We start from the raw sequence: 17,867 nt of genomic DNA, 5'->3' as shown, positions 1-17,867 counted from the left end.
CGGATTAAGCGATATACTCCACTAAATCTTTCGTTGACAATGCATAAGTAACTGTGCCGTAACTGCTGTGTGTGGAAACTGGAATGGATGCTACCCAATACTAAATGTGTCCAATTAATGTCTGGCAGATGATAGTCATTTAGTTTTCTGCATAACACTTTTGCAGACATGAAACCATCATCACGCTCACCGATCCAGGTTCCCAGCATTGGGATACATGAAAAAGGGCCCATGCGTTGACTGAAAAATTCTAGATAAAAATCTTAAACAGCGCTTGTAACAAAACCGTTGAAGGATCGAGCACCTTAGACCACCGCTGGGATGAAAAAAAATTGGGTGCTTTAAAATCAGTGGTCATTATCTTTAAGGCTATGACACAAAGCTGGAAAACACAATGATGTGAACAAGCCAGTGTCAGCATAGACCGAATGCAGTACAAATAGAACGATAGATTGCAAAAACAGGCAACCTACCATCTCTTGGCATTGTTGTGCACTGGAACGTCAGGCCTGTACTTTCTGTAATGTGCGGCAATTGTCATCCGCGTGACGGAATCTGACAGTGCCAGCATGTCTTGGAACTGCAACGTGTAGGTATAAGGAAGAAAGACTATTGGTTCAAAGGTGGCAATCAAAACAAATTCAATAAAAAAGAAAACGAGCATGGAGCAATGAACTGCTTATAATTTGTTTACACAATGCAATAAGGCAACATCGAACCTGGCGTTTGCTGATGCCAACACTGATCTCTGCAACGACGATGTCCAGAACCATTCCCGTGGTGCTGTAGTTGTTGATCTCTGGCCTTGTGTCCATGGTCAGCTTGGCAACGGAAGAAATTGGACCCAACACTAGAAGAGGCAACAGCAATATGGTTGTACCCACAAACAATCTACCTTTAGTAACATGACCACAGTTGAGTGCTGGGAACGGTGAGAATTTCCAAAATATCGTCATACTACAGTTACAAACAGGCAGCAAGACGCTACAAAACCACAGGAACAAAATGTTAAGTTGTGCTCATAAAGAGAAAAGCCGGTTGCAGTGCCTGCAACACATGCACTACTTAGCAGCTGTCAGTCATGCTCTACTTTAATCATGATTTCAACTCTGGACGCAACACTTCTGCATCGTCATGAACAGTCTTGGACACTGCGGAACGCCCAGTGCATGACTGCAATCCTCCACAATAAAAGTTGTTACAATCTAGCAAATATTCACAAGAGAGTTTGCTCTACAAAGCAAAACAAAGCCATAATGAGGGCCTTGCTGGTGGCAGAGATAAAGAAAGGACAGTGAAAAGAAAACCCAAACGAAAGTTTTACAGCATTAGGTTGTCACTAAAGTTTGGGATGTTGTATCCACTGTCCACAGTATAAAGTGCCTGATACAGTGAAAATAAAACCTGTGCATGCCTACTACAGCACTATGAGCTAGTACAAAGCATACAATTCTTGCTATGTGCTTCAGAAGCACATGACCTGTAAGTGAAAAGCAGTAGCATATGCTTCTCAAATAATCTGCTGCATTTATGGGTTGCATCAATTTTTGTACGGTGCATCCTGGGCACTCCCAAAGAGCCATATACTACATCCTTGGAGCCGTTTGTAAGAAAATAGTAAATTTCAATATACAACACTGCACTGCAGTACTAATACTACTTCACTGCAAAAACTGGCATTACAAGTGGCAGCAAACACAATTGTATAGAGACATTCATGGCTGCTAAACTTGCACAAAGGTCCATTGCAGTGTGCAGCGAGCATAACTACTGTCTCCAGAAATACAACCTACAGGTAAACCAGCTCGTTTTTCGGACTTACTGCTAGCTGATGGGCCAATGGTGCAACCATGCAATAGCAGCAAAGTGCTTTACTTACTGTACGAAACGTCGGCCGGCCTCACAGCTTCATTGCTGATCTTCTCTTGAAGCAATGGCTGCAAATTATCACAGAAAGGTCAGCTGCTGTAAACAAAACCACTAGTGCAGTATTTTGGAAAGATCCCTTTCAGACCACATCACAGGCTACAGCAGTTGAACAAGATGAGACAAGAGAAATCTGTTCACAGGCCCACTTTCTACAAAGTCAATGTGACACCCCAAAATCAAATTTACAGGTACGACCAATGTAATAATAAAAGTGTTTTGAGAATTCTTAAAACAGCCATACAGTTACCTCTCTCATACTCTCATAGGAGTGCGAAATGAGGAAAGAAGAACGCACTGCATTGTGTTGCCACGCCATGTGTCATCCATGCCTTTCTTGTCATGGTTTGATTTATGGGGCTTAAGTCCCGAAGCGACTCAGGCTATGAGGGACGCCATAGTGGAGGGCTCCAGATAATTTCGGCCACCTGGGGTCCTTTAACATGCACTGACATCATGCAGTACACAGGCCTCGAGCATTTCGCCTCCATCAAAAAGCGACCAATGCGGCCGGAATCAAATCAGAGTATTTTGGGTAGCAGCCCAGCACCATAATTACTGATCCACCTCACCTTGTAATGTTATGCTGCTACGAGAGTAATATCAAACCAACTAGCCCAACAGTACAGCTTACTTGCCTTTCAGTGAGCCAGAAATGCTTCCTAATGGCCCTGCTATAGAAAGCAAGGTTTTGTTATCAAAACCACTCTGAATGCAACTTTCAAGGCCATATAAGGACCTGGCACACATCACACAATAAGCTGGCTACAATGCTTTTGACAGAGCGGACAACTTAAACTGGAATAGAGTAAGCAGTTCTAAATACCCTTGCTACAAAAGCATTATATACCAAATGGTCTAATATTTGACCTTGAAAACACTTCAGTGTGATCACTTGAGAATGCAGCCCTTGTTCAATACTAACCTTTATCATCTGCAGCCCTTGGTCCATGAACAGCTTGCAATCTGGGTTCCAGTACAAGCCAAAGCTGCTTATATCGACCAGCTGAACGAAAAACAAGTTTTTCCATGTTAGGAAAGAGGCATTCATTGATGCGCTCATAATATCGTCCAAGAACCGCCCTGGCATATGCTGTCACAAGAACAAGTTTCATGTTCCATTTAGCCTTACATGTTGAGCTCAGCCATTATATGCAAGCTTTACATTCACTGAAGAAAAAAAAAAAACTTTTTAAGCGCTCCAATGATTCAAGATTTTCAATATTTCAGAAGATTCAGAATATCACTGGTACAACGTACCAGGCGAAAACAAAAGGCATTGCTTCAAATATGCAACCCCCAGGGAGCAAGAATATGACCTACTCTGGCATCATAATGGCGTTTTATTCAGATGTCTTTTTTTTTTTTCTAACTCCATGTACTTCAGAGCAACTGACAGGGCTCACCTGACAATGACTTCAATAAATATGAATAAGAGTGCATCTTTATTTCAAGAAAACAAAAGTAAATGGCAAATACAGTGCTTCCACCTGTACTGTTATAGAGAACAAGAGAAAGATCAAACTAAGACTCAACTACATCTGACATCCCAGGCAGCAAGTTCGTTTTATAAAATGCATTGCACAAAAAAAAAACATGCTACTTTGCAGTATATGCATAATTCATCATTTACCCATGGCTGAGACAATTTTACATGAACAATGCAAGAATGCTCAAGCAAGTTAGTGAGGGTTCTGACAAAACGCTAAAATTCCAGTATTTTGCAACAGGAAAATGGGTGCAGGCAAAAGAGAAGATAGACTCTAATATACTCTAATCATTGCAACAAAGAGCAGTGCAGTATCCAAACGCCATATAAAGGTGGCTAGAAATCACATTGCTTCAAGCAGCAAAACGCTTAGGGAAGACAGCTGCAGGGCATTCTTTTTGTTTAACGCTGTTAAACTGATATAATCAGTCTCCCTAAGCTGGTTCGTTCATTTTTATTAAACATCAGCATGAGACGCAGGATGAACATTTTAATGGAGCATGTTTCTTATGTTTTCACATCAGCGATAATTAATATTACGTCACACATATGCTTCCGCCACATTTTCTCCGGTTTGTTATGCTGATGCCTAAATACACACGAGGCAACTAGTCAGCCTAGATCCATCTGGCATTTCCATTCTTGTTGTCCATGCTTATTTTTTTGGTGCGCACTCTCCCTAGTAGCACATTTTGCTTTTGTTGTGTACATAAGGCTCGTTACTTTGACACGATATAAGCATTGTATATGTACAGTAGAGAATGGGCCATGCTGACAACAGCAGCAGGTAGGTGTTAATCTCAAGGCAGAGAAGCAATCAAATTGGAACAGAATGGGGACAATAAATGCAAACTAGAAATTTGCAAGGTTCAACAAGTGCGCTGCGCTGCCTTCTTCCTATTTCCTGGAGTCAACAGTACAACAGAATTTCATATCATGCTGCATCCGGAAGTATACGTTAAATATATATCTTTTTAAACTGTCTAACTTCTACAACATACCCATACTTTCCCTTATAAGCTACACTACAAATTCCATCCTAAAGCACTGCAATTGTGGGCTCGGCAAGGCGGCGGGGATCATGTCGCTAGCGTAAAGATTCCTGCTTACTGTCCAGGTTGCCCTGTTCGTCACAGCCGGTGCGTCAAAGATTTCAGGCACGTGTCGCCACTTAGGATCGGATAACAGCAAAGATGGCTCTGTCGGTGAAAGCTTCCCTTTTCCAGATTCGAACTTTCTACCTGACATGGGCATCGTTCCACTTCAGGATTTTCACACATCAGTGGCATCTCCAGCATGGGCTACAAAAGACTGTCATCAGCAATACTTCACCAGTGGGCTCGGCGAGCCAGCAGGGATCATGTCGCTGACGCTAAGATTCCTGCTTACTGTCCAGGTTAGTAGTGTTTGTTCGTACAGAAGTGACGAAAGGTGTCTTGTCGTTATGCCGAGCCCACATATGGTTTTGACCCTTGCTTATGAATGTTTCTGTACATCGATGCTATCGCTTTGCGGAGACGTTGAGCAAAACCCTGGTCCAGATCCCTCTGTCACGGAATTGCTTCAGCAACTTGTTATAGGCCAGCAATCTATACGCAGTGACTTGGCCAATGTAATCAGTAGGCTAGAACAGACAGAAAAAACTCTTGCCAACTTTGGCCTGCGCGTGAATGAACTCGAGGAAAACGTAAAAATAACAGCCGCGAAGCCACAGGAAAGAGATGGCCTACATGAAAGCTTAGCAAAAGTCCAAGAATCATTGAAATAGCAGAGTGCAAGGTTAGTTGATCAAGAGGATAAAAGTTGCAGGAGCAATTTGATTGTGTTTGGCATTAAAAAAGAGGAAAACAAGACTGAAGAAATATTGCGCCAAAAGGTGAACGACGAAGTTTTCTACGATAAACTTGGTCTTACGTGTACTTCTGTTGCCCACATTCACAGGTTAGGTCGCGAGGTGCGAATTCACCAGTTATCTTATACTTTCAGGATTACTTTGAAAAACAACTGGTTTGGAGCAGTGTTGGAAAGCTAAAAGGGACCGGAGTGTCTATCCAAAACGACTATTCTGCAGAGACAGTTAAAAGGCATAAATTACTTTGGCTGAGTGCAAAAAATGAAGGTGATAGTGGCAAACAGGTTTCCCTTTTGCATGACAAACTGTGAAATGATAACACCTACTAAGTGTGGGACGATGCTTCGAATTCACATGTTCCAGAGCCTATCAGACGAGGCGAGACTTCTTAAACATGGCGGTTGCAGGCCCAAGCACATGATCTAGACGTGTTGTCCCTTAACGCCAGAAGTATTAAGAACAAAACTGATGCCCTTGAACTACTACTACTTTCTTACGACCCACACGTTCTTGTTCTTTCAGAAATATGGTTTGCATGATAAAATAAGTAATGACGAGATTATTCCCCCGGGCTATCACATCTTAAGAAGGGATCGTGGTTCAAGGGGCGGGAGTGTCGCAGTAATTGTGAAGTCATTTTTGCGGGTCACTGTTCTCGACCAAATTCTTGATCAGGAAAGTCCGTTTTTAAATGCGTCGTGTTGGGGTTTGACCTTTTAATTATGTGCAGTTTACCGCGCTCCTGACACTGAAATCGCATTTATTGAGAGCTTATATGATCATCTGCTAGCCAAGCGTGAAAATAATGAGATTGTGACGGGAGATTTCAATTTATCTGGCTTGGATTTGGAGAGTTTAGCTTACGGGACCAGTGTTTCTAGTGACGTAATTATGGACATTATGTTAGCCTTAAACCTTAACCAAATTGTGTGCGACTGTACCCATAAAAATGCTCTGTTGGATTTGCTTTTTGTCAGTGATTTGTTCTCTAATGGTGAATTGAGAGTTGAACCTGGTGTTTCAGTCACCATTTGTTGTTTTTTTCTTGTCCTACTGATCACGTTAAAAGTACCCGAAATTTGTCTGTTGCCTATGTCCGTGATTTTTATCGCTGTGACGACACCTCTATTACTGATTATTTGGATGACGTGTTGATGTGTACCAATGAAGGTGGCACACACAGCTTAAGGGAACGCCTCAAGAAGGGCATTTTATTTTGTACCGCAAATTTTGTACCCCGGCGAAAAATTAGAAACAAGCGTAGTCGTGGTATTATTCATACGAAGCGGAGAATTAAACATCTTAGGCGACATCACTCCTTACCTTCTCAGTATTTGTAGAAATTAAAACATGAATTAGCACAGCCACTTCCTGCATCAAAATCCCGTTAGTTTAAGGTCACCCTTCCTTCATTCATAAAAATAGATCCGAGCAAATTTTGGCGATACCTTGGTCAACAAAAGGAAGCCTTCAAAGAAATTAAAAGTGAGGATGGGAGCCTCGTCACTGATGTGAATGATATAGCTCAACTCTTTAACAGGCACGTTCAAAGTGTTTTCGGGAGCCTTTCAGATATGGTCGTTGATGCACCCAAGCAATCTATCAATCCTAACGAAGTTTCTGTTATTTCCACAGAAGGGGTTCCCTCTTTGCTGCGAAAAATAAATATTCGGAAGGGCCATGGCCTGGACGACATTCCAAATGCCTTTTTAAAGCGTTACGCACTCCAGATCTCGGAGCATCTGGCTAAACTTTTCACTTTATCTCTGCAAACCAGTGAGTTGCAAAAAGATTGGAAAAAGGCTCGTGTTGTGCTGGTTCATAAAAAAGGGGGCAAGTTACTCGTGACTAATTACCGACCAGTATCTATTATCTCTAAGTCCTGTAAGCTCCTAGAGCAAATCGTGGCCCGCTTAATAATTGACTTTTTAAATGAAAGAAATATTCTGTCACCTTTTCAGCACAGATTCAGGAAGGGTATGTCGACCATTACTCAACTAGTTACGACTATTAATGATTTTTTTAGAGTGCTGGATAACTCGGGACAGATCGATGTTCTTTTTTTGGATATGACGAAAGCTTTTGATAACGTGCTACATTCAAAGCTCCTTTATAAATTGCAGTTACTTGGTATTCCATTTTATCTTACTGAATGGGTCAGAGCATATTCAAGTGGTAGAACTCAGTGTGTTGATGTGAATGGTACTCTTTCTGAATCCCTTCCTGTTACTTCCGGTGTTCCTCAGAGTAGTGTGTTAGGACCTTTGTCCGTAAAGTTCCGAGACTGAGTCCATTAAAAAAAAAATGCATTTAACATTGAAATCATTTGTGCAGCACCCCTTCGAAATAGTCTCCCCTGCAGTCTGTACACAGCTTCGAATACTTCTTGAGGTCTTGGAAATGGTTGGAAAACTCTTTTGGCACGGCTGTCAGCTCCTTTGTGGTGGAGTCTTGAATGACCTCCACGCTCCCCGTCCAGCGACTTTTTAAGGCTCTCTTCACACGAGGAAACAGGAAAAAATCGCATAGGGAGAGGTCAGACGAGTATGGTGGATGGTACGTACAGTAATGCTGTGCTTGGCGAGAAATTTTGTCACGCTGAGAGCAGTGTGCGGCCTTGCGTTATCGTGGAGAAGGCTCTACTGTCCAGATGCCCATAAGTCAGGGTGACGGCGTCGCAGTGCATCACGCATGTGTTGGAGCATGCGGATATAAAACTCCTGATTCACCGTCCACCCTTGTGGGACAAACTCGTGTTGTATGACACTTTTGGCATCGAAAAAAACTATCAGCATTGTCTTTGTTTTGGTCTTCTGTCGCCGCATCTTTCTCGACGCCGGAGAGCTTGTGAAATGCCATTCGGCGCTCTGCCTCTTTGTCTGAGGATCGTATTGAAAACACCATGTTTGGTTTTCAGCAATGATGCTGTCGACGAATGCCGCATCCTTCTCTGCCTCGGATAGCAAATCAGCACTCACTGAAGCCCGCGTGTCCTTCTGGTCCTGTGTGAGGGAGTGCGGCACAAGTCTGGCATTCAGCTTTCGTTTCCCAAAGTTCTCACGCAAAATTTGGTGGCACATTGTCTTACTAATGTCGAGACCATCTGATAGCATGCGGACTGTAATGGTGCAGTCTTGCTGTACGACTTCCCTAATCTGAGCCATGTTGCTTTCGTTCCGCGATGTTGAAGGGCACCCCTGCCTTGTGTCGTCTTCCATCAACGTTCTCCCCGAAACGAACCTCTTGCGCCACCTGAAAACTCGCGCCCGCGATAATGTCTCATGGTTGTGTCATGAAGGAGCTCATATGACTGTGTGGCTGTCTTGCCAAGCTTCACGCAGAATTTTATGTTTACACACTGTTCGAGGTGGACGTCCATCTCTCCACATTCACTCACAGTAGAATATGCAGACGACAAGTTACAACGTATGGATGGATGGATGGATACAGCTGAACCCTTTACATCGGGCGGTGGCTCAAGCCACCTAGCCATGTCTCTATTTCCATGTCTCTAGCCATTTTCTACATGTAGTGCCCTCTAGCGGCTGCCACAGCAATTAACATAAATAGCTCGTAATTACAAATATTGCCTTCACCACAGCCACATTAGAGAGGTCTCACAATATAAATACCTAGGAATTACTCTCAACAACCGGTTAACCTGGGGCACTCATATTTCTGAGATCTGTTCAGCCGCTTTCTCTAAGTTTTGTTTGTTAAGACGTAAATTAAAACATACTCCTAAAAATATTAAGCTTTTGGCATACAAAACTTTTGTCACGTCCAAACTTGAATATGCTTCTGAAATTTGGGACCCGCACACCAAGAAAGATATCAACTAGAGCTCATCCAGAGGAAGGCAGTACGTTTCATTTTTCACAAATATAGAAGGTCTGACTCTCCAACACAGCTCATGAAAGACAATAACATTCCGTTGAACCGCACGCACAGAAAACTTAACCGTATTTCTTTCCTTCATAAAATTATTGCAGGTAAACTTAGCATTTCTCCCCGTTCATTCCTCAGGCACTCCACTGCTCGAAGGACCCTCCATAGTAGGGAGCACTCCTTACAGCCTCTTTTTGCTAAAACAAACGCATTTAAGCACAGTTTCTTCCCTCAAACAAAAGCAGATTGAAACGCACTCCCTGAATCGATTTTTAACTCTCCTAACGTGGAACAGGAGTTAAAAACTTTTTCGCTTCACTAAAAAGGAAGTGACCCTCCTATATTCAATTTTTCAGCATGTATTTTTATTTGTCTTTGCTATGTTCATCTTTTTAGTTTCATTTTTGCTGTGTGTCACATGTATGCTTTCACGCGGTGGTGTGATTTGTGTTTTTCATGGCCCTCCTGCTTGGGCCAACGCTGGCCTGCAGTATTTTGAAATAAAAAAAAAATTAAGGGGTTTCCTTGGTTATGTCATGCTGCTAGAAAAACATTTTCATCTAGGGAGCCTTCTAATGGCATAGAAAAACAAAATTTAACTCCCACCTTGTGCACAATCCGTGCAGACACGTCAAGCACACATGGCTCCCAGTTTTCATCAGTCGTGTCAAACGACAGGTTGTACAGGGTGATTCCAAATGAAAATGGATGCCCAGGGATAGTGAAGTTGTCTTCATAGCGGATGTGGATGTTGCGGATGCGGATCTGCAAGTTCTTGATGATCTGCGCAGTCAGCTTCTCGACAAAGGTGTCCTGCTTCTCCTCCTTCGGCTTGTCTGCACATTGACCCCATAAAGAGTGCCACCATGGCATCAGAGGAGCCAGAAGCTCAGTAGAAGTATAAGTGAGGGGGAGGTACTCTAACCCTACAGCGACACTGTCAATGCTTCAAACGCACTGTATTCAAACCTTCATTTATTTTAAACTGATGTTTGAACCATTATAAACATGAAGTGTATTAAAATTTGAACTTCAGAAATTTTAATTAATTGAGCTTTTCATATTTGAGTCAAACCTGCAGACTCCTTCGAGTTCAAATTATCAAAAGTCAACATAAGTATGATTTAATTTCACAAAAAAAAACAACTGGGAAATGAGAGAACCTTTTTTTCCACGAGGATTTTGCGTTTAATAACATGAAGCAGCAATACACAGACGGCAGGAAGTGAAGTTTACTGCAACTGTCACCTGCGGCATAGAGCAACAGTTATTGGCCAGCCAAAAAAACCAGAACATGCTACGTGAAATGGCCTGGTTATCATTGCTAGCTACCACACTGTTCTTATCGCCACTCTCATGGCTCAGTTTAACTGGTAATAACCATAGCCAAGTTCATTTAAATGTCTATTTAAATTAGCATTTCACTTTTTTCAAATAAAGTTGTATTTGGAGTATCTAGCAGAGGCACATAGTGCTTGCAGTCACTGCAGCATGCTAAACCTGGTTACCTATATGCATGCAGCTTTGTCAGACAATGTACACAAAATTTAGGTGCATATTTAAAGGAGCTAATCTAAATATCAGCTAAATATGCTGAAAGAATTCATTATTTTGATATGTTTATGAAATAAGTACAGTGCTTCGCCAATACCATTCACACTGCTTAATACTTGTTTGTGCACAAAAACTCCCATATGCTCATGCTTGATCAGACAAATTCAGATGTTTTTTAAACATGGTAAGTCAATCAATGATAGTATTCAACTTGAACTCTAATATGTCGGCGACACTGCTTCCCCTGATGCTTTGTTCAACACTCATTAAGAACTACCATTCCTCGCCCACCAAAGAAACAATTTACCCAATTATTGCAAGCATTTATTGCATTGCAGTTCCAAGGTTTCAAGAATCAGTCAGGTATGTAATTTCTTCTAGACATTTTAATAAAAACATGTGCGAGTGCTTACTGGGTTTTTAATTTAGCTTTTTAAATTAAGTGCTAGTCAATGAATACAGTCAAATATAGAGTATAAAAATCATGCGCAGGAGGAAACTTGCCCTGATCATATGCTCTTTCTACGAACTAGGTAATTCTTTGTTTAGCAGTATGTACTTCCAACCTTAGAATTCAAGTGACTATGAAGAAAAAAAATTGAGAAAGAAACTCCACATTAAACATTCAATGTGTCATGTTAATATTTTCCCTTTCCTATAGGGAACAGCCAGTCTAGACTCTTGTCTGATAAAGATTTGGGCCCAGGGCATGTAAACACTATCTTTTGACATTCTGCCCTTATCTCTGATAAACAGACAGGCTTATCAGCTGTGAAGAATGGAGGATGCAAGCAGCAGTCGCTTTCTGCCTGGCAAACCCCTCAGTACTTCATTCTTTACCTTTTTCCCAGTTTTTCAGTACTTATGTGGAACTGCACTTTCTTTTTTTTTTAGTTGAAAGAGTTATGATCTTACGTTTTATTTAGTGCTCTTCGGATGTTTTCACATATTCAAAAATGTAAATAAAACAGCCAAGAACAAAGCAGTAGAGCAGTTGCTCTAGCTGCACATAAATTGGCCTGCAGAACCTCTGGTTCACAGCTTTGCAAGCTCACACAACAAAGCGCCTCGCTGCTAAAGCACTTTTCAGTTCTAACACCAGGCTCCGTGAGCAAGACGAGAGCAATGGACTAAACAATTTTTTAACCACTTTACACTCAGCAAGTATATAGCAGTGGTGTACCGAAGCATTAAGTGTGTCATGAAGGCGAAAACTGTCTAGCATTGGCATCTGTGTGAAGCTTCCACCTGCCAACCGTGGCAGGTGGTGTTTAGAGAGATTTCTCCCTCTCCTTCACCACCTGCCAACTACCCCCTCTCACCTCCCTCTCTCCACTTGTAGGGAAGAGGGGAGATGCTGGACTAAGAATGACTCAGCAAAATTGAATAAAAGAATCAACTAGGAATTGAAGTAGAATCAGATTAGGATCAAAACTAATAGAATTGACATTGGAATAGAATTTGCATTGGGATGGAATCACAGCTGAAATATACTGGCGAGTCAACTATAAAAATGCTGTCGCGTTTCCTCTGCACTAATCTAATTAATTTCCCCAAATTGTGTTTTTCTTACTCTAAGGTGACACATCACAAAGAAACTTGAATTTTAGCACCTAAATTTCATGGGAAGAAAGACTCCCTGTAAGACAAGTAAAGCCACACCCGCTTGTCTCCTCTTGTGTGTATATGTTTTTTACACCTTCAAAAATTTACAAAGTGGAGCGGGGGATTTTCCTCTCCCCATTGGCACCTGCCAACTGTGGCAGGTGGTGTACACAACACTAAAATGGTTGCTTGGTTGGTTTTTGGGGAAAGGAAATGGCGCAGTATCTGTCTCACATATTGGCAGACACCTGAACCACCCTGTAAGGGAAGGGGTAAAGGAGGGACTAAGAGATGAAAGGAAGAAAGAGGTGCCGTAGTGGAGGGCTCCAGAATAATTTTTACGTCCTGGGGATCTTTAAGGTGCACCGATATCCCACAGCACACAGGCGCCTTAGTGTTTCCCCTCCATCCAAACGCGGCCGCTGGGTTCAAACCCGGGTATCCGGAACGCTCTAACCACTGAGCCGTTGCGGCGGGTACACTAAATTGCTGGACACCATTTTTTTTTCCAGGTGGGGCTTCTAATGGAAACGCGTTAATAAAAATTTCCCTGCTGCAACTCCTGGACCTATTTTGGAACAACCTGTTCAATACTTTCAGCCTGGAAAAAAATTGGTGTCCTACACTAAAATGCTGGACACCATTCTTTTTCCAGGTGGGGCTTCCAATGCAAACGTATTAATAAAAATTTCCTTGCTGCAACTCCTGGACCTATTTTGGAGCAACCTGTTCAATACTTTCAGCCTGGAAAAGAAATTGGTGTCCTACACTAAAATGCTGGACACCATTCTTTTTCCAGGTGGGGCTTCCAATGCAAACGTATTAATAAAAATTTCCCTGCTGCAACTCCTGGACCTATTTTGGAACAACCTGTTCAATACTTTCAGCCTGGAAAAGAAATTGGTGTCCTACACTAAAATGCTGGACACCATTCTTTTTCCAGGTGGGGCTTCCAATGCAAACGTATTAATAAAAATTTCCTTGCTGCAACTCCTGGACCTATTTTGGAGCAACCTGTTCAATACTTCTAACAGCCTCAGGCCACATGAATACTACAAAAACCTGTGTCCTCTTAAATACTGCACTAATTAACCAATATTCCAGTGACAGGAGCCAGCTCAGAACAGTGTTCATCACCTCTCTCTGCTTCCTGTTGCTTCACCAGTTCGATTCGAGCAAGCTCTCTCTGCTTGGCTTCTCGCTGTAGCTTCTGCTCTTTGGCTGCATCGTATTTCACACCTGAAAAGAAAAATAGGAAAAAATGAAAGATAGTCATGAATTGTGATTAAAGAAAGAAAGCAAAAGCTTTGACGAAACTAGACTGATGCAATAAAGTGACTGAGGACACCACAAAGTGCTGTGTGGAGTAATCATGTATCATCAACGAACCGAAATCTTTGTACTATCAAGTTTTAGTGCTTCACATGATGGATCTAGATGCATTGGAAACCTATAAAATTCATTAGCTATGTATACGAATAATAAGCAAACAGATGCTCCTAAAGAGACAAACTGAAGTTGGACTGTATTGGCACATTACCGCATACTAATGAAAAAGACATTTTTCCATCAGAACAGAGCTTTTATAAGTCAGAAAGGTCAAAAAATGAACAACGGGCGTCGCTGCCACCTTCCAAACAAACAAACTGAGCAAAAAAAGCAAAGCAAACTTTACAAGCAAACTGTAGAGATATCAAGATTTTTTTTTTTTTTTGTGCAAATCTCAGAGGCTAAGTTGCACCACCATTCATTTCCACCAGTGATCCAAGGGTCCTGTTAGGCCCTGACTGACAGAATTTGAATTGAGTGGTTGGACAACAAGTATCAATTTTAAATCCAATTTCCTCAGCAATTTCCTATGACAGTTTTAATTTTACCAAGTCATATTGTGTCTCTACAGTCCTTCACTACCCATTTGTTTTCAGATTAGAATTTGTTGTTTTGCATTGTTGTATCATCCAAACAAAAATGCCCTCAATGGACGTAGTATTTATCACAGTAAACAAATGCATTTTTTACTATCAAGCAAACATTAACATAGCCATAAAGGACCAGCCAATCAATATTTACTATTAAGAATATTTAATTAGCATATTTAGAACATTTAGAGAAACTGGATAGAGCTGTCCTTAGCATCCCTCTAAGATGCTTTACTTAACATGCAATACAAGATTTTGTTTACTTTCTTGATCTTCCATATTACTGTTTGAATTATACCTAGAACAAGATCACAGAACTTACCGGACTTTGGGACAATAATCATGTAGATGCCTTCCACGGTGGCAGAATAAGTAGCACTGTACAATGACTGCCATGGTATCTTCAAAGTAAGCTTTTCTGGAAAAGCATGAAAGCAAATAAGGATATAGACAGTGTCCCAAGTATTGTCCAAAAAAAAAAAGGAAAAGCTAAATAATAAAATTGCAAGGTGATCAATTTACTAGCTCGAGTAAACTATCACTACTCCATACTTTCTACTCCCACAGGGGTTATAATATACACAAGCCAAGTGCAAGTAAATTATAGGTTTGCTAAATGTAAAACTGCACTACATGATAAACTGTATCCTCGTCAGATGCAAGCAAAAGTTCAGCCTGTCAGGTTAATCTGAATACATATCTCAAGCCTCTGATGTCCCGTGGATGTACACATAAAATGTAGCGGATGTAGGTCCAACAGTTCTTCCCTTAAGAGTTTTCTCCCTGCTCTCTGCTACGGCCCTCTGGGCCTACAGAAACATTCAACATTTTATAGTGTATATTTAGTTAAATACATTCATGAGAGAATGCATATTTAAATCAAAATCAAGATATCTCTTGGAAAAGCACGAGAGATTTGGGAGCTGTTTGGCTTCTAGAAGCAGAAATCTGGTTTAGACAAACCAACGAACTTGGGAGGCAGCTCAGAGTGCCCCTACCATTTCACACTTGTTGAAAAGCTTATTATGTGGAAGCACAGCGAGTACTCTCTGAATTCCAATGGTACTTAGGCAGCAAGAGTGATGGTTTGTTAAGAATCCCGTGTGCACTGTAATGTACGAGGGGTCCGACGAGGATATAGTGTGGAATGCAAAAGTAATATATTCCACGCACCTATGTGACCATATGACACACGGAAAGGTAGATCAAGGTCATCAATAGCACTCTGCTTTATGTCCAGATCCTTCAGGTTGATATCTCCTGCATGCAAAAAAGCAAAGGCATTGAGATCACTATTCCAAGCAAACGCTTAGTTAAAACATGACGAAAGGTACTGTAGCCAAGCGGTGAAACTAAGAAGCCACTCAATAGTCACAAAAATATTCCTCATAAGTGCCTCTCTTGATAGCATTTATTTCCCTTATTTCAGTGCTATGTAAGTTCAGTCAAGCAAGAAAGAACAACTCCGGCCATAGTCAGTAAATGTCATGGGTGCTAATTATTATCGGACATTTAACAGAAAGGCAGCAAGAATATATATTTATGTATGGAAGTTTATAGCGGTTTAACGTCCCAAAGTGGCTCAGGCTATGAGAGACGCCGTAGTGAAGGGCTCCGGGAATTTCAACCACCTGGAGTTCTTTAACGTGCACTGACATCACACAGTACACGGGCATCTAGAATTTCGCCTCCATCAAAATTCGACCGCCGCGGCCGGGATCGAACCTGCGTCTTTTGGGCCAGCAGCCGAGCGCCGTAACCACTTAGCCACCACAGCGGCTTGGTTATGTATAGAAGTTAGCCCAATGGATAAAAATGAAGATAATACGCAAACCTCACAACATTCAAAAGAAACAAGGAAACAAAATTAGGTCACAATAAAAGGCCACCTGCTTTTCATTGTAAAACAGCTGTTGAGGCATATGCACAAAATGTGCATTTGTAAGTGTTACTGCATTTAAAACAGGAAGCTTTTGTTTTTCTGTCCCCCGCATATCGTCCAGGCACTAGTTTTAAAATTAAGCAAGGACCTGGCTTAGTTTTTGCTTGCAATTGCAAGCAAAAACTAAAAACATCATTATCAACTTAAGTCGATTGCAAAAGCTGCAGAACATAACAAATACAGGGCCATGAATGATGGTCACATATGCATCTGCTCCTCTTGATCAAGCAGTGTTCGTTACTGACAGCACGTTAATTCTTACTAAGCAGAAGTCGAACAACAGCTAGCCTTCAGGCGTAAACAATGTATGTCAGGATGTTGCAACCCGAATAATGTAGTTTGGCTGACAGCAGCGTATATTACACAATTAGATGCAAACAAGCTGCAGTAAGAAAATTAATTGGCAACAGTTAAATTGTGAAAACATGGAGAGAAAGCATCATAAAATGAGCAATATGAGGCGACTGTCTAATAAATAACAGCATAGCAGAATATGTGCCTGCTTGCAACAAAGTAACGCTGCAGCACAACAGAAGTGGGCGAACTCGCGTTCTGGAGTTGATCATTGATAGCATTGTTAACCCACAACGGTGGGGGCGTGAGGCAAGCACTGGGCGTGTCAGCCAGAATTGAACAAATACGGCGCGGGACCATGCATGCGGGCTAGAGTGAACTATCCCACAGCGCTGAAAGGCAACAAATAGTAAAAAACAAAATTTTGCCCGCATACCAATCCGCTTTGCGAGCCTTAACCGATAGAGAACCAGCAGCCCATGAAACAATACGGCAAGAAAAAGATACAAACACTGCACCTGGCATTCGTATCTATGCCCGCAGCAGCACTCGTCAAGCTTGCGAAAATAACGGGCTCCTTCATGGATGAACCAAAACCAACCCGATGCACTGAAACAGTAGCGCGGATGCTAAAGACAGCGGAGCATGTATTTTAAAAGATCAAACAGCTTTCTGCCGGGAGGTTTCGAGTTTCCCTTCAGACGCGAACTTCGCTGTTTATCGCGAACGCGAAATGCACCACCGTCAAATCGTACGCACAATACGTGCACATTCTTGCTGGCGCGCCTGGACAGAAAAGGGAACAGGTCTGGCGCAAGCTTGCTAACTGCCAGTGTGTCACAGCACGCGATTGCGATCACACATCCGCTGACAGTTAAACAACAGTTGGCGGTGCTACCATGTACTGGTGCAGGCGCGTACGACTCGTGCAAAGAGAATCGGAAACTCACCTCCCCATATTCCCAATTTGAGTTGGGATGTGTCCAAGTTCTCAATGTAGTCTCCAAGAATGAAGTTGACCAGCTCGACGGCTACCGATTCGAAAACCATCGTCGGTCGGCGACTAGAACTCGGTCGGAACGATGCTTAGTGGGAAACCGCGAGTCCGAACTACAAGTTCGTTTCGTTCTACAAGCGCTGGATCTTCATGTCAAGCATTGGGCGTCGAACGCCCCTGCTCACTGCCTCGCGCCGTGCACCAGCAACACCCTCACGTGCCCCGCAAACGCTTTCGCGTCGCTCGCTCTCCTCAATGTGGCGCGGATGTGCGCGCGCCGTCACGCCCCCTCCTGGAGATAGATGCAACAGAGACAAGAGCTACAAATAAGCAAGAGCAAATATGAAGCCTCCACCAGCTAGCTTTCTTCGCAGTGTGCAACATGCCATTACACACTGCGC

The 17,867-nt window shown here is 42.2% G+C and overlaps 1 protein-coding gene across 1 annotated transcript in view; it reads right to left on the bottom strand.

The window, feature by feature from the left end:
* Vps13 (vacuolar protein sorting 13C) overlaps positions 1 to 17,715 on the bottom strand; it is a 111,144-nt gene extending 93,429 nt beyond the window's left edge. Inside the window, exons 1-9 of the mRNA XM_077627537.1 lie at positions 17,420 to 17,715; positions 15,407 to 15,493; positions 14,556 to 14,651; positions 13,452 to 13,553; positions 9,762 to 9,991; positions 2,852 to 2,932; positions 1,880 to 1,937; positions 720 to 850; positions 474 to 580 (exon numbers count right to left, since the gene is read on the bottom strand). Of these exons, the coding sequence (XP_077483663.1) occupies positions 474 to 580; positions 720 to 850; positions 1,880 to 1,937; positions 2,852 to 2,932; positions 9,762 to 9,991; positions 13,452 to 13,553; positions 14,556 to 14,651; positions 15,407 to 15,493; positions 17,420 to 17,519 (992 nt within the window). The 5' untranslated portion in view covers positions 17,520 to 17,715. The remainder of the gene's footprint in view (positions 1 to 473; positions 581 to 719; positions 851 to 1,879; positions 1,938 to 2,851; positions 2,933 to 9,761; positions 9,992 to 13,451; positions 13,554 to 14,555; positions 14,652 to 15,406; positions 15,494 to 17,419) is intronic.
* Positions 17,716 to 17,867: the final 152 nt, after the last annotated feature.

This window comes from Amblyomma americanum, chromosome 6 (genome assembly GCF_052857255.1).
Source record: "Amblyomma americanum isolate KBUSLIRL-KWMA chromosome 6, ASM5285725v1, whole genome shotgun sequence".
Lineage (NCBI taxonomy): Eukaryota > Metazoa > Arthropoda > Arachnida > Ixodida > Ixodidae > Amblyomma > Amblyomma americanum.
Note: the sequence above shows the minus strand (reverse complement) of the source record. Positions and strands in the feature narration are given on the sequence as shown.